This window comes from Lissotriton vulgaris, chromosome 11 (assembly GCF_964263255.1).
Source record: "Lissotriton vulgaris chromosome 11, aLisVul1.2, whole genome shotgun sequence".
NCBI classification, from domain to species: domain Eukaryota; kingdom Metazoa; phylum Chordata; class Amphibia; order Caudata; family Salamandridae; genus Lissotriton; species Lissotriton vulgaris.
In genome coordinates, this window is record NC_141699.1 from 84,980,492 (window position 1) to 84,993,987 (window position 13,496).

The 13,496-nt window shown below is 50.9% G+C and overlaps 1 protein-coding gene across 1 annotated transcript in view; it reads right to left on the minus strand.

Annotated features, from left to right (window-relative positions):
* The window catches only part of LOC147679010 (uncharacterized), a 397,880-nt gene that overhangs the window by 70,054 nt on the left and 314,330 nt on the right, over positions 1-13,496 (minus strand). The window contains exons 3-4 of the mRNA XM_086942737.1: positions 1,223-1,277; positions 1,039-1,141 (exon numbers count right to left, since the gene is read on the minus strand). Coding sequence (XP_086798863.1) covers positions 1,039-1,141; positions 1,223-1,277 — 158 coding nt within the window. The remainder of the gene's footprint in view (positions 1-1,038; positions 1,142-1,222; positions 1,278-13,496) is intronic.

Sequence of the window (13,496 nt, forward strand, 5' to 3'; positions counted from 1 at the left end):
AGTGTTCTATTGCTGAGGATTGCTGCTGGTGTTCTAGTGTGCAAGCTAGGCTTGCTGAGAGTTGGTGCTGGTGTTCTATTGCAAGCTATGCTCGCTGAGGATTGCTGCTGGTGTTCTAGTGCAAGCTAGTCTTGCTGAGAGTTGCTGCTAGTGTTCTATTGCAAGCTAGGCTGGCTGAGGGTTGCTGCTAGTGTTCTAGTGCAAGCTAGGCTTGCTGAGAGTTGCTGCTAGTGTTCTATTGAAAGCTATGCTCGCTGAGGATTGCTGCTGGTTTTCTAGTGCAAGCTAGGCTTGCTGAGAGTTGCTACTAGTGTTCTATTGCAGGCTATGCTCGCTGAGGATTGCTGCTGGTGTTCTAGTGCAAGCTAGGCTTGCTGAGAGTTGCTGCTAGTGTTCTATTGCAAACTATGCTCGCTGAGGATTGCTGCTGGTTTTCTAGTGCAAGCTAGGCTTGCTGAGTGTTGCTACTAGTGTTCTATTGCAAGCTATGCTCGCTGAGGATTGCTGCTGGTGTTCTAGTGCAAGCTAGGCTTGCTGAGAGTTGCTACTAGTGTTCTATTGCAAGCTATGCTCGCTGAGGTTTGCTGCTGGTGTTCTAGTGCAAGCTAGGCTTGCTGAGAGTTGCTACTAGTGTTCTATTGCAAGCTATGCTCGCTGAGGATTGCTGCTGGTGTTCTAGTGCAAGCTAGGCAGGCTGAGAGTTGCGGCTAGTGTTCTATTGCAAGCTAGGCTGGCTGAGGGTTGCTGCTAGTGTTCTAGTGCAAGCTAGGCTTGCTGAGAGTTGCTGCTAGTGTTCTATTGCAAGCTATGGTCGCTGAGGATTGCTGCTGGTGTTCTAGTGCAAGCTAGGCTTGCTGAGAGTTGCTGCTAGTGTTCTATTGCAAGCTTTGCTCACTGAGGATTGCTGCTGGTGTTCTAGTGCAAGCTAGGCTTGCTGAGAGTTGCTGTGAGTGTTCTATTGCAAGCTATGCTCGCTGAGGGTCGCTGCTACTGCTCTATTGTAAACTAGCGCATCGCACATACCCTCGGCCAACTTACTTGCTGTCTCATGACCAATGGAATGGTTGTTGTTCTCGTTCTCCTGCCCGGGCACTACCAGCTGCAGCTCATTGATGTCCACGGCCCCGTTCTGGATCCCACTCTGGAACACGGAACATGGGAAAGTGAGGGCCACACCACAGAAACTTGCAATGGTCTTGGCACAAGCACGGACACTACTTACCTCCTGCTCTCCCAGCACGGTGGAACTCGGGGTTCGTTTTAGAAACAGTCGCCGCCTTTTGGGGGTGGAAGAGAAAAAAAAATGCTGATGTAGGGTTTTAGAAAGAAGAAAGCACTGCTGCAATGTATCGGTCTGTTCTGGGTTAACAACATGCGTAACACTATTGGGCAACAGTCACATAGCACCATAAATTCAACACCAGCGCTAAACATGCCAGTAATGCCAGAATGTTCAGCTTACCAACAGTGCCCAACAGCACTTCTTACTTGCACCACCCCTGTTACACGAGCAGTACCCAGTAGCTTCAGTGCCAGAGGCCATCACCTCCATTCCCAACAGTCTAACAGTTCCCTTTCCTATCCTCCCGCTTAGTATCACTCATGCGCCTAACGTCCTATGCCTGGCGCCGCTCATTCTCTGGAGCAAAACGCGAGAGAAGATCAGGAACAGATTTTTAGACCTTGTCCAATTCATGAATAGAAAGCAATTGATGTGAATTGAAGCACAAGCCACCGTCCAAATACACGCTCTCTGATTGCGTCCACTAAAGTCAGGCATTGACTGATTGACCCCACTTAGATATGTAGTGATTCTGAAGAAGGCCAACAGACTAGTACCCACCGCCAAAACATGTTAACAATGGAGACCTATATGTGGACCTAACCAGCATGTTAACGGTCAGTCTGTTCTTTAAGTGTTTCTTATACGCGTTTCTTATACTGGAAGATAAGCAAAATGCTGAAAAATTACACAATTGTCCAGGATTGGCACACGTTTTAAGTAAGTCGCAGAAACCACAATTGTAGTTTGGGTCATCTGGCCTCAACGCCACTAAAGGAGAAATCATCCAAAAATTGGCTGAGTTCTGACATTATTTCTGCAACAGTTTTGTTAGACCTGGCATCATTTGGCAGGGTTTCTCCTGTCTTTTTGTTTCTGGCCTCCTGTTTTAGATTGTGGGCTGAACTTCATTTTTGCTGGTTTCAGGACTCTGGGCCCTTTACCACTGCTGACAGTGCTAAAGTGCATGTGCTTTGTGCCTTGAATGGGATGGCATTTGGTTTCTCCATGATTGGTTTCTTGGATTAACTAACAAGTCCCTAGTACAGTGCACCATGGGTGCCCGGGGCCTGTAAATCGAATGCTACTAGCGGGCCTGCAGTACTGATTGTGCCACCCACCTGAGTAGCCCAGCAAACATGTCTCAGGTCTGCCACTGCGGAGCCTGTGTGTGCAGATTTTAACTGCCATTTCGACCTGGCAAATTCACCTACTTCTCAGGTCGAAACCTTCCCTTTTTAATCCATAAACGTCACCCCTAAGGTAGGCCCTAGGCCGCCACATGGGCAAGGTGCAGTGTATTTAAAAAGTAGGACAAATACTTTGCTTTTGTACATGTCCGTGTAGTGAAATACTGCTAAATTTGTTTTTCACTACAGAAAGGACTCTCCCTCCCATAGGTTAGCATCGAAGCTACCTAATAACAGGCCCTGCTCCAGGAATATTTATTTGGATGGGCCAAAGGTACATTTGAGTGGGCCACTGCTGGCCCACTTTATCGCCTATATATCTAGCCAGGCCTGCTTATGGGCCCTCCTTTCTCTCCTTAGTCTTACAAGGCACAGTAAAACACACTCTTTTCAAAGTCTCTTTCTAAATGTGCTTTTCTTCCATGTAATGTCTCTTTGATGGGAAGTGGTTTCTAAGGTGGGAGTATCAAGCAAGTGACACTACTCGGGCTCCCTCTGTGCGAGCCTTCAGGTAGAAACCCTCTTCATTACTACGTCCACCTGACCCCTGACTCTGCAGCACACTCCCCTACAGGCTTGATTATCCACTTTTCTACCACCCCTCTCCATTACACCTTATTTTACAGCAGACCTTGGGTCCCAGCCCCATATCAGCCACCATTCACTTCCACTTTCATTATTCCCAGTAAAAAATAATAGCAAAATCACCTTCAAACTTGAAAAATTGAATATAGCAGTAAATGTAATTAGCATGCATGTTAAAGTATGCTCCACAGTTGTCCTAATTGGCCGGCTTTAGTGCTGGTGCTAAAGTCTTTTTTTTTTAAACCTTTATTGCACCTTGCCTTATTACACAGCTGTTGGCCTACAACCCATGGGGCCGGCTGCCATACATAAACGTTAAGAGCGCATACTGTGTATGAATCTGCATTTCGGGCTCCCCTTCAGGGTACAGGTATTGTACATTATTGTATTGGTGCAGCAATCACTATGAAATTACCGATCTGAGCAGGTTTAGGTTTTCTTTTTTGTTTTTTAACAATATACAACATAAAAAGAAATTAAACAACAAAGGAATCATCAAGTGTGACAATGGGACAGTGTCAATTGCGTCAAGGCAGGTTCCTGGATGTTATGGGTGGTCACACGCCTGCAGGACTACCTAATGCTTCCATCCCTAAATTAACATGGGTGTTGAGATCCATGCTGTGTACCTGTCTCCCTCTCCCCGTCTATCTACCCCCCTCTACTGCCAAGGTCTACCCAGAGTCTTATTCCTACTGCAAGCTCCCATCCCCGAGTCCACTAGTCCGCCTCACCTTCCTCATCCGATGTTATTGGTTCCTCTTCCGGCAATGTGTCACAAATATCCCCTCTATATGCGTTCCATGGGGTCCAGATCTTGTTCCATTTCTTCGGGCATGCCCTCCCAGTGTAGATCGCCCTTTCCGTAATCATTACCTTGTTCATATTCTCATACCATTGTGTTTTCGTCTGTACCTCTACCGCCCCCCATCTCTGTGCGATGTCCCTTTTTGCGATTACCATGCCCAGAGTAACCCACTGCTGGCCATATTTGGACAAATCAGTGGGTTCCCACACATTGAGTAAACATTTTCGTGGCTCAGGGACCAGTGAGGTCTCCATAGCTTGAGAAATTGTGCGCATTATCCGCCTCCAGTACTCCTGAATGCGTGGGCATTCCCATATTGTGTGGAAAAACGTACCCTCCTCACCGCAGCCTCGGAGGCAGTATGGGTGTTGTGCGCGGCCCATGAGGTGCAAGGCCGTTCTCGTATAGTACACTCTGTGCAATATTTTGAGTTGTACAAGCCGGAATTTAGCCGAGATGCCTACTTCTTTAGGGGATGCCAGTGCTTCAAGCCACTCGTTATCATCCATCGCTGCTACGTCTCCCTCCCATTTGTCTTTAAGTTTGGTCATGGGATCTGGTAAATTATTGATCAGCTTACGGTATGTGAACGAGGTGGCCCGTTCGGGCATAAAATTCGTAAGCAGGCGGTCTTCCAGTGGGGAGGCTTCTGGCACTTCTGTCTCCGGGGGGATGGCTCTGAGCAGTGCGTGTCGAATTTGATTGTACCGGAACGATTCTCTCGGTCCCAGTCCATACTGTTCTTTCAGTTGGTCAAAGGGAATTACCGTGCCTCGTTCCCACAGGTCTCCCACCGTAGATAGGCCTATCTCATCCCAATGTGAGAAGCCCCTGCTGTTTCTCAGGATTCCCACCTGCCCGGGAATCCCACAGAGAGGTGAGTTTAGTCATCCTTCCTTTCCATCCGAGCGCCGCCAATGCGATATGCCATATCGAGGCCGTGAGTTTCGTGGGTCCTGTTAACTTACGTATCTTACGCTGGTCGTACAGAGGGGCAAGCAGGGTATTCGTCCCCAGTTGCGTCCTATCTGATCTAAATGCTGGGTCATTTTGGGGGGCATGTATCCACTGATTTATGTTTTTTAATTGCGCCGCCCAATAATATAGTTTGAGATCTGGCAATGCTATCCCCCCCGTCATACCACCCTCTGTGCATTTTAGCCTGCGCGATGCGCGCTGGTCGGTTGCTCCACAGTAGGCCGGCCACCAGCGCAGACACTTTCCTGAAATAACCCGGTGCCACCGAGTACGGTGCATTCTCCAGAACATATAGGAAGCGCGGCAGAGACATCATCTTGTAGAGTGCCGCTTTGCCCAACATCGACAGGGGTAGCCCGGCCCAGAAAACGACGTCCTGCTTAAGCCGTTCTATGGGCGGCAGCAGGTTTTTCTGTGCGAATTCTACGGGGTCCATGGTGACATGAATTCCCAAATATTTAAAGGATAACACGGCCTCTTTCAAAGGACAATTTTCTCTACGCATCGGGGTGGGCCTTTCAACACATAGAGCTCTGATTTGGTCCAATTCAGAGTGTAGCCCGACACTTTCCCATGCTCATCACATAGGGTTAAGAGCGCCGGTATACTGCTTTCCGGGTCTGTGAGGTACACCAGCATGTCATCGGCGTACAGGGAGACGCGATCTTCCCATCCCTCAGTCCAGGAAATCCCTCTAAGCAGTGGGGTGGTCCATATCAAGTGGGCCACGGGCTCCAAGGCGACTGCGAAGAGCAGCGGCGACAGGGGGCAGCCCTGTCTGGTACCTCTCTCCAAGGGGAAAGTGCGCAAAATGTGGCCATTCGCTACCACCTGCGCCACTGGTTTCGTGTATAGCAATCTGACCCATGCTAGAAATTTGGGTCTGAACCCTAAGTGAGCCAGGACTTCAAACAGGTAGTTCCACTCCACCAAGTCAAAGGCCATTTTTGCGTCGAGTGCCAATATCACCGCCGGTTCGGAAATCGAGTCCGCTCTAGCCAGTACTCCGTGCACTCTCCGCAGATTCAATGCTGTGTTTCTGTGCGGCATAAACCCGGATTGGTCAGGGTGTATGAGGTACGGCAGGTGTGCCATTAAGCGGGTGGCCAGGAGCTTGGCCAAAATTTTAACCTCTGCATTGAGTAAGGATATTGGACGGTAGGAAGTGCACTCTTCCGGCGGTTTCCCTGGTTTAGGTATCTCGATGATAGTCGCTAACCTTTGGTCCGGTGGGAGCTCTCCCGTTGATAGGCAATCTGTATACATGGCAAGCAGGTGGCCACTGAGCCTCTCCGATGCGGCCTGATACCATTCCATCGGAATGCCATTAGGACCGGCCGCCTTGCTGGGTTTTATTTCTTGTATTGCTGTGTGGATTTCCTCTGCTGTTATGTCCATGTCCAGTTCAGCTATCGCCTCAGGTTGCAACCTCGGTGTCTGGATGGGTTCTAATGCTGCCCTAGCCATGTCTGTGGTAACCACTCTGTCTGTTGTGTATACCCCCTCAAAGTGTTCTGCAAGGGCCTCCACTATTTGCTCGGGGCTCGTGTGTAGTGTCCCACTTTCATCTCTGATCTGTTGGATACCTCTGGTACTTCCCCCCTTCTTGTCCAACCATGCCAGCATCCTGCCCGCTTTGTCTCCTATATCATAGACCCTGGTTTGTGTGTCAGTGATCTGACCTCGCACTTGGTGTCGTAAATGTTCCGTGTATAGATGTTGTTTAACGTGCAGAGCGTGGGCTGTGTCTGGCGTGGGGTGAGTTTCGTGTGTCTCTGTAGCTTGCTGTAATGCTAGTTCCAATTCGGCCACCTCGTGTGCCTGTTCCCTTCTGTGACCTGTGATCGTTGTCACCGCTTGCCCTCTCAACACCGCCTTGTATGCTTCCCATAGGGTCGCAGAGGACCATACGGAGGTGGTATTCTCCGCAAAGTAATGTATCGTGGCGGTCTTAAGCGCTTTTCTTATCTTGGGCACCTTAAGGTACGCAGCCCGTATGGGGTAAATGCGCTTTCGTGTTTTTTCCTGGGTGGAGAGTGTCAGGGTAATCGGGGAGTGATCTGAGATGCCTCTTGCTTGGATGTCTACTGTGTCAACGTGTTGCATGCAGTCCCCTAGTGCCAGGAAGTAATCTATTCCCGATAGACTATTGTGCACAGTAGAGTGGAAGGTGTATTGTTTCAGTTGAGGGTGGGTGTGTCGCCATACGCCAATTAGACCCATAGCCGTCAAGAAGCGTTGGAGGCGAGAAGGCCCCCCGGTATGGCTCACCATTAGGAACTTATCAATTAGGGTGTCTACAGTCGCATTAAAGTCCCCCCCAGTATAACATCCCCCTCAGGGAGGGTCAGGAGGAAGTCCCCCAGTGCCGGTAGCATGACTGAATGGAGTGCTGGGGGGATATACACCGAGACTACATTAATGATTCCTTCCTCCCATTGGCCCTGTAAAGCAGCAAAGCATCCCTGGCAATCTGTCTTCGTGCCCCGTGGTATGAAGTGTGAGGACTTCTTCAGTAAAATGCCAGTCCCATGGGATCCCGACGTGAACTCCGAATGTGCTAACATTTTATACCCCCTCCTGTCTAGCGCCTTGGTAGTCCCTCCCTGTAGATGCGTTTCCTGAAGGAGCGCTATGTCTGGGCTCTGTCTTTTTAGGGTGGTGAGTACCAACCCACGTTTGACTTTGTCTCCCAGCCCTCGCACATTCCATGTCATAAGGCGGAGTGGGGCGCTCTGTGTTCTGGGCACCCCTTCCTCCCGACTACGTGATGGAGAATCTGACATAAAACGGCATGTGGTTGTGCAGGCACTGAACCTGCCATTCGGTCCGTGCGGACCTCCTCCGCCTGCCCTGTATGCAACGCAAAGGCCTTAGAGTACAGCGTGGCCCTTCATGTAGATTCCTTAAAAACGTAACTGGTGTCCCCGTCCCCACCAAAACTTGAACTTGGTACAACGTGTATTGTGTCTCGGCTTGTAGTGTACATTGAACAGTGAACTATCCCCCCCCGTCCACCTCCCTCCCTGCCTCTCGGACCTGAAACTGCCCGCCTCCCCAACTCAGCAGAGTGCTTCGCCCAACCCATGAACAGTACTTGCTTGCTGGGGTGAGGTGTCCCCGGAGTGTCCAGGTCCCCTGCCCTCTCCGGTCTCACCCAGATCAGTGTCCAAGCCGGGAATCGCCCATGAATTCTCTACAATGTTCATTTAGCGTGCCTCTGGGGCGTCATTCCTCCACCTCCTGCAGCGTGTCTGCGGTGTCTGGGGCATGTGAGTGCAATGAGCCCTCCATTCCTGATGCCTGTGATCTCGGCTGACTGTCTCCGCGCTTATTCTGCTGTGTCCTGTGTGTGCGGCGGGGTGGTCCCATCTGGCGCCATCCCTCTAGCCAGTCCCGCGCTGACTCCGGTGTATCGAAAATCCAGACTTTACTATCCGCCACCACTCTCAGTCGTGCAGGGAAAATCATGGAATATGATCGTTCTTTGGCCCTCAGGTCTCTCTTAATTTCCAGGAAAGTCCTTCTCCGGCATGAAACCTCAGCAGTATAGACTGGGAAAAAAGCTAATGTGGAGTTCTGAACCCGTATCGGTGCGGCCACTCTTGCTGCCTGTAGGATCGCGTCACGGTCGCGAAAGTTGAAAAGTCTCGCCAGTATGGGCCGAGGCGCGGCTCCAGGCTTGGGCTTTCCTCCTGGAACCCTGTGCGCTCTTTCCACAGAGAAGAACTGCGATAGACCCTTAGGCTTGAGGTGCGTCTGAATCAGGTTCTCCACATAGAGGTCCATGGCCTCGGTGCCCTCCGACTCCGGAACTCCAATAATTCTCACGTTGTTGCGCCTAGAGTGCCCTTCCTGGTCGTCCAGCTTTTCTTTCAGAGTCTTGTTCTCTGCTGCCATCTTTTCCATTGCTAGTTGGAGGTCTGACACGTCTTCTACTAAGGATTTAGCGACCACCTCGACCTGCTTCACCCTCTCTCCCATTTTTTGAAAGTCAGCCCTCAGAAGAGAGACCTCGGTGGCCGTGGACCCCACCGTAGCCTGTACTTGCGCCAGAGCCTTCATCACGTCGTCAAGTGTCGCTTTCTTCGCCCTATCGGTTTCCGGGGTCTTCCCTGTGGATGTGCGTGGCTCGGCCTGTCTATCGAACGCATATTTCTCCAGCCTGGATTGCGAGGCGTTGTGACTCGGGCCTTTACCCGCCATGACGTCTCAGGTGAGTCTGTGCCCACACTCAGGAGGGAGGAATTCAATACGCGGGACAGTAGCGTTTCCCACTTAGCTCCACAGTTCAATGACAATCCCCTGGTCAGGATAGTTGTGCTAATTGTCCTTGCACCTCCGCACCCACAGTCCCAGCCTGCCGCTGCTATTGTGTGCAAGAGTGAGGCCACTCACGCGATGACGGCAGTGTGTCCCACGCCCGCTCAGTGGGGCAGGTAAGTCTCTCCCCGGACCTCGGGCACCCCCGGGGCCCCGCAGCCACCGCGCTCCGTTATCCTGCTCCGTCCCAGCCCCCTCACCGTCTCTCCGTGCTTGCAGGCAAATTCCGCCACTCAGGGCCAGCGTGTGTAGCAGCGCCGGGAGAGCGGTAGCTGCAACGGGACCCGTGGAGCCCTCCGATGGGTACGCCCGCACCCTGTCTCCTTCGCCCACCCTGCCGGGCAAAGAACCACCTCGCGCGTGTCCTTCCCGCCGAGCCCCTCGCTCTCCGCCTCCAGGTAGTTCAGCCGGGGGGGGGGGGGGGGTTCCTCACTGTGTTGCGACGAGTGTTCCAATCGGCGCCGGGACCCGGGGGCACCCAGGGGGGTTCAGGGGAGAGCTCCGGTTGTTGCTCTAAACGGGGGAGGACCGGGTACCGCACACTTCCGGCCGCCCTCTGCCGTCCTGCCTTTATTTCCGGGCGGCCTCAGGCAGCACTAGAGTCCGGTGCTGCTGGTGCGATGTGGGCCCATTTGCGTCGGGAGTCACAAATCCACTCCCCGGTGCTCGATTCCGGCCGGCTTTTCTTCGGGAGGCTCCCGCTCGGTCCTAAATCCAGGTTCCTCCGTGCAGAGGTTGTTATTGAATGGATGAGTGTTCGGATTGATGTGGGGACACTGCTTCACTCACGGAGCTCTACCGATATGCAGCTGCCATGCTTGGCCGCCAAGGCATGCCCCTCTGCAAAAGTCTTTTTGACCTCTTTTTTTACCTCTTTTTCTGTAGATAACTCAACTACCACCCTCCAACAGTGCCCTTCTTCTCTCCATAGCCACTCCCCCTCATGGTCTCCGCCCCAGACTCCCCAACAACCACCCTTCATCAATGCCCCTCATCTCTCCGTAGCTCCCCACAGCCCATGACCTCCTCCTCAGATTCCCTCACTTCCACCCTCCACCAGCACCCCTTATCACTCTGTAGATCCCCCACCCCATGACCTCTCCTCAGATTCCCTAACTGCCACACTCCACAAGTGCCCCTCATCTCTCTGTAGTTCCCCCACCCCATGACCCCCTTATTGGATTGCCTAACTGCCACCCTCCACCAGTGCCCCCCCCTCTCTCTGTAGTTCTCCCCAACCATGAACCCCTCATCAGATTCCCTAACTGCCACCCTCCACCAGTGCCCCTCATCTCTCTATAGTTCCCCCACCCCATGACCACCTCCTCAGCTTCCCTCACTGCTCCCTCCACCAACGCCCCTCATCTCTCTGTAGTTCCCCCACCCCATGACCACCTCCTCGGCTTCCCTCACTGCCACCTTCCACTAGTGCCCCTCATTTCTCCATTGACCCCTCACCCCATGACCTCCTCCTGAGAATCCCTCACTGCCACCCTTCACCAACGCCCCTCATCTCTCCATAGATGCCCACAACCTGTGACCTCCTCCTCGGACTCACTCACTGCCACCGTCCACTAGTGCCCCTCATCTCGTTGTAGTTTCCCCCCCATCCCATAATCTTCTCCTCGGCTTCCCTCACTGCCACCCTCCACTAGTGCCCCTCAACTCTGTTGTTCTCCTTCGCCCCGTGACCACCTCCTCTGCTTCCCTCACTGCCAGCCTCCACCAGCGCCCTCATCTCTCCGTAGCCCCCCACCCCATGACCTCCTACATGGATTCCCTCACTGCCATCCTCCACTAGTGCCCCTCATATCGCCGTTGCCCCTCTCTCATATCCATTCCATTTGTTGTATAGCGCTACTCATATCAGTGTAGGGTGTCACAGTAATTTACATAACAGCACACATTATACAGAGGCAATAAATCAGTCTACGGAGAATGTCACATAAGCCAATGAGGATTATAAGGTATAGAAATCACGTCATCCACACTGGTGGGCAATATATTTTACAAGGGGTTGGTCTGAGGAAGCAAAAACTCAGGATTTAAAGAGTACTCCAGTGGTTGGGGGTTGGCTTACTGATAAAAAGGTACAACTACCCAAACTCTTTTTAGCAACATTAGAATGTTGAAAGAATGTAGAAGCTCTAGCTATATCACAACACAAAAAAGCGAAGTTTGTATTCAGCTCTTTGATGACATTTCATAGGTCACTGTCCTATGTTAGGATAGTAACTTCTGAACTGCAAGTAACACAAGGATATCTGTGACAGAGGTAGTAACCCACTGAGCTATTCCCATAAAATTCAGTTTATCTGCATTTAAAAACTACCAAAAGACAAATGGTTACTCTGCAGCAGGATCGTAAATCACCAGTTATCTGAACAGTTTTTATTGATGTTGTACGTCAGTGGCAGGTTCACTGCGAGGGCCAAGTCTCATGTTTGGGTGGGCCTAGCCCACCCGGCCCACCCTCTAGAACCGGGCCTGCCTAGTAACACCCTACATGTGTATCTTCCAATTGGGTACATATAGAAAATGTTCTACACCTCTCCATTTTAAACATCGTGTCTAGCTACATTCGCTGTTGCTCGTCTTTAAATGCTTATTCGTCCTGGCTCCTAATCTCGGGGCAGTAACTATCACCGAACTCAGTTGCACTGGTTGTTATCTATCGGAGGATGAAATGCTGAGACAGCCACAGAGGGATTCGAACCTTTGACACAGATCTCAGCCGCAGTTCCTTAACCCACTGAGCTACTTTGCCAGCGAGTGGCTCCTTTCTGTAACACTGAAGGCCTCTGAAGTTGGTTGCTGATCCTGGCCTCTGGCGGGCACCTGGGTGCCCCGTGGCTTTGCCCTTCCTGGGCGCCAGGCCAACCAGCTTCGCAACGGCACAGCTGGGACGGAATGTGCCAGGTCGGGAAGGTGGGCGCATTCTTTCCTACTGGGCAGCCCCCAGAAAGGGAGCCTGCCCCGGCTCTGGGGCCAAAAGCAATTAGAGGTTCTGGCCAAAAAAACAACCACCCCTTTCATTCGCCTCTTGGTGGTAAACACGGCGCTCGCGTGACAGGAAATTGGCACATTTCACTCGGGGAGCGAGGAAACCAGGGCAGACCACCTCTTCACTGGGGAGGAGGGGTGAGGAGGGGGGAGTCTGCATAGCACCATCTAGAACTCTTTACTGAGCCTAAATTGACCCATGTCAGATGTAAGTAACTCCTGCTCTTTAAATGGGTTATAATGTTGTATTTCTTAATTTATGATCGGGAAATCCGTACTACAGTTCCCAGAATGCACAGAACAAAGAATGAACGAACTACCCATGCCTGACATTTGACAACCTTAGACCTTAATTGCTGGACACCATTTTTAGACCTTGACAAGGGTCTGCTACCCCGTCCATTCAAAGGACAGTTTCTGGTCATAAAATGTATTTTCAGGTCATTGTGGATGGGTTTGAAATGGAGGGCATTTCCAATGTTCATTCAAAAAAAGTTACGTAATAATTGTTCTGTAGATTGATGCCAGAGGTAGACACCTATACTGTGCATAATTATCCCTTTCGTTCTTGAGGAGTTTGAAATGGGAGCGTCTCCAATGTTCACAAAAAGTTACTAACCTGTAACAATTGTTCTGTGGCCTGATGTCAGTCATAGAGACACATAATGTGCATAATTACACCATAGAGTGGTTGGGACAGACATCTAGTGGCTTTTAAAACTTTTTCAAAGGTTGCGCAGAGATCACTGACTCGGTGGCTTGACAGCAGCCACAGCCATAGACATCTCTGTGGGGTTCCTGTAGGAAAATCAAAGCAAATGAAAAGGGGTGGAGTTGCCCACATGTCTGATGATGGATGTGTGCCATTTGACTAACTCTTCCCCAGCCCCGCCATCCTTTTAGGTTCGTCGCACAATTCTCGCTGTCTATTAATTTCCGAATGCTAGTCGCCTCCTGCTCACGCCAATGCCAATGTAAACAAGCACTGGCGAAGTTAATAGGTGTGGCATTTATTTTTAAGGCCGGACAAAAATATGTTGTTTAAAAAAAGAAAAAAAAGCCTACCGCAGTGCAAAAACAAAAATAGACTTCTTTCTGAAAACAATGCATCCGTGAGAAAGAATTTGTGTGATGATTCAGTGTATGTTTGAGTTGTGAAGAAATTTAATTCCCCATGAACTGCAATGCAAGCACTCCACAGGAGGTGGGATGGTTCATCCAGAAGCAAATAGGATGAGAAAGATCTAATGATCTGGGCGGAGCAAAAGCCCATTTAATGCATAATTTAAACAACGGCTAACAATAGGTCAACAGGCAAGGGTTATAT